At 47.4% G+C, this 3,090-nt stretch overlaps 2 protein-coding genes across 2 annotated transcripts; both read right to left on the bottom strand.

Moving 5' to 3' along the window:
* Positions 1-272, bottom strand: F5147DRAFT_558159 (uncharacterized protein; the record flags this gene model as incomplete). Its single annotated transcript, XM_041430540.1, is given in 2 exon segments — positions 1-108; positions 126-272. Coding segments are annotated over 2 exon segments (255 nt in total), but the record flags the coding sequence as incomplete, so codon positions are not given.
* Positions 273-1,037: 765 nt separating this feature from the next.
* Positions 1,038-2,296, bottom strand: F5147DRAFT_585094 (uncharacterized protein; the record flags this gene model as incomplete). Its single annotated transcript, XM_041431836.1, has 2 exons — positions 1,038-2,069; positions 2,096-2,296. The coding sequence occupies 2 exons, from the start codon at positions 2,294-2,296 to the stop codon at positions 1,038-1,040; spliced, it is 1,233 nt and encodes a 410-aa protein (XP_041287424.1).
* Positions 2,297-3,090: the final 794 nt, after the last annotated feature.

Below are 3,090 nucleotides of genomic sequence, written 5' to 3'. Positions count from 1 at the left end.
AAGAGCCGTCCACAGAACAACGTAAAAGCTGGACTCGAGATCATCCTTGACCGTATGTATGGCATATTTATGCTCAATGAGGTACACAGACATGAATTGCCAGGTTCCCTTAGGAATAAACACACCGTGCATGTTGTTTGTCGGGGACCCTGAATGTTAACTAACTTTGATAGGTCCCAATTAATTAGGTAGCCCTTCCCTTTGTAGATGACGACATTTCCAACACTAAGGTCCCGATGTAATACCTTTGCAAGTTCAAATGCGTCCTTATGAGCTGCATTGATAGATCATGAATAAGATAACGTGTGTTACGCTGACCGTCGGTCGGCATATGCGAACTTGGATAGGTCTTCTCAACGACGGCTCGAGTGAGCCCACCGAAGTTGAGGGTGTTCGGCGACTTGACGGAACGTCAAGGGTTCCTCCAGTTATCTCGGTCAGATGGCGCTCGTCGAGATACAGGGCTAGTGGATATGGCTAAGGCGCGGGGAGCGACTTAGAAGTGCGGTCTAGACAGCTAAGCTGGAAGGCTTAACTGAACAAGGTGTTCAAGATGGAACCAAGTGGATTAAACAAGGCTATCTCTAGGTAGGACCAAGTAGATTAAAGTAAAGATCTCAGTACAATAATCTGTCTACTTATATGTGCTACATGTAAGTGTTCAAGCTCAGTCTGTATCTATAGTATATCTGGGATCTCTGATAAGAGTACATGAGGATGGTCATGAGTACAGATAAGATACATGAGGCTTAACCTCTGATCAAGCATGCAGCGCCAAGTGTGACTGCACATCTACATGAGGCACCTGGGGGCACTCCGGATCTTCATGAAGCGGCATGTGGTATGCATGTGCTGATCTAGGGTGTCCATGAGGCGTACAGCCTCCATGGATCAGGTACAAGGCCATCTAGGCCAGGGGCGGTGTCACAGCGGTCCAGACCGCTGTCTTTCTAAGTGCTGGCGGCGTGCCGCCGCATCGGGAGTCTAGCAGAGCGGGGGCTTCTGTAGGTGTTACGGATGACTGTAACAACATGAAGTTAAAATAAATATGCACCAATCAGTGCATCACGCACAGACATAACAAGTTGACAAGAACTCTCGAAGTCAGTCAATTTGGTGCCCACAATATCGAGGACCAGACGGTGTAGAGTGTGCGGGGTGAGAGGTAAGTGGGGACTTGCCCATTGAGCGCATCCGAACTTAGCAGTCTGCGTAGATTGCTGAGGGATAGAGGGGGGTACATCATGATATGCGATGCAGTTTGCGATATGGGAAACCTTGTGCAACTTCAACAATTTGTAAGTCTCACCTTCCAGTAAGACATTGGGTAATGATACCTGCCAGGAATCTTTGAACATTACGACCTTCTTGTTGACAAGGTCAAATGCAGGACATGCGCGTGTCCAGCGGCCAACAGGAGAATGAGATTTCATAGCAGGTTGGGGAAAGATCAATGTGAGCGAGCCAGAGCCCTTGGCATTAGGGACATCGACTTTGAGCATACGAGTAGTATTGGGAATATTTAGCGATGACCTTGCGATGGAAGCCTCCTCGTTGCTGGCAAGCGTTACGGAAGTATCGACACCACGCATTTCAGGTGACACTTGTGCGTAATGATGAAAGAAATCAGCCAAGTGTGGCTCATTGTTGTAGTCGATGGCGCTAGTGACGATAGCCCCCTCCCTATCCCATCTGATGATGCAAGCGCGATCACGCACGATCAGGAGAGAGAATGCATGGGTATGGAACTGGGTGCTGAGCTGAGCTGCAGTATAGCTCATTATTTGGCCCAGCATGTCCATACCCTTCTCCATGCGGGATATAACACTATCAACTCCAGAAGGGTCGCAGAATGCGTTGTGGGAGTATGACCATTTGAATTCGACGATTATTTCTGTTGCAGAAACATCGCAGTTGCGCAATGAAGGTTCACGTCCATCGGGATACACGCAGATGTCCGGCTTGATATTAAACACCGCTGAATCTATTTTCGAGCAGTTTTGTGTGTCTGGGTGATTGTGAGTGTCAACAAATGACAATTGAGGAGCGAAAGGTGTGATGGTGTTAATCTAGATTAAGCTGTCAATAACCTCACTGTTGTATGTGCGGGGGTACTCATGAAGGGTTTGTAGGTGTGTTCCTCATTTTTAACGGAAATCATGTCGCTGAATGTGCCAGCAACAAAATTGAAGGACGAGGGATCATAGTCAGGAATCTGAGAAGTTGGGAGAAATTCCTGGAGAAACTCCCCAACTGGCATCGGGCCAACAAAATAACCTTTCATCTCTTTACCCATAGCATTAATAGTTTCAATGCGGCACCATGTAAGAGTCGTAAAGGGCAGCATGTTGGAGCTGTCCCGTTTAATAGGAGTATTGACGATGTCATTGGGAGCTAGATAGGAGCCTTCCGCAATAGGATGCCTTACTGGTTCCGCGGTAGGGGTGCCTTCAGCAGGCACTGCAAGGTTGGGGATAATGTTCATAATGTGTAGTACAGCCTGGGGTATAATGGGTATGTATAGCGGGTGTGTATGTATGTACAAATGACTAACGGCAAAAACCGGACCGTGGTGATATATTCCGAAGGAGGAAGAAGAGAAAAAAAACGGAAATTACATTTGGGGCCTTTTATAGTGAATGACTCAGACTCAGTCCGGATCTTCCCGGATCCAGAACCTTCCCACATGAGTCGGGACTATTCCACTTTCTGCATGTCGAGAAAGCATATCTGATTCAGTCCTATGTACATTGTGAAACATAACACAGGAAAAAAAGGGGAGGGGACATACCCGACACAAAGACACAACAACAATGTGCTGTGGAGAAAAGTTCCAACATGCGAAATGGGATACTACCCACTCGGGCTTGACAGTTTCAAGATGGTTGGCGTGAGAGTATAAAGGGAGGTAACACCATACGCCAAAGCCCACTACTTTTTCCATCTCAAAAATGTACTTGATGATCCCTGGTGTTGGTTGAATGTTCCTGATGCCATCAGGATGATAGAGGATCAGGCTGTTGCCCACATGGGTGGAGTCACGGGTGTAGATGGTTCCCTCATGGAGTGTGTGAGCATGTAAGACTGCCC

The sequence above is a fragment of the Suillus discolor genome, assembly GCF_016758755.1.
Source record: "Suillus discolor strain FC423 chromosome Unknown F5147scaffold_80, whole genome shotgun sequence".
Taxonomy (NCBI): Eukaryota; Fungi; Basidiomycota; class Agaricomycetes; order Boletales; family Suillaceae; genus Suillus; species Suillus discolor.
This window is presented reverse-complemented; position numbering and strand designations above follow the sequence as displayed.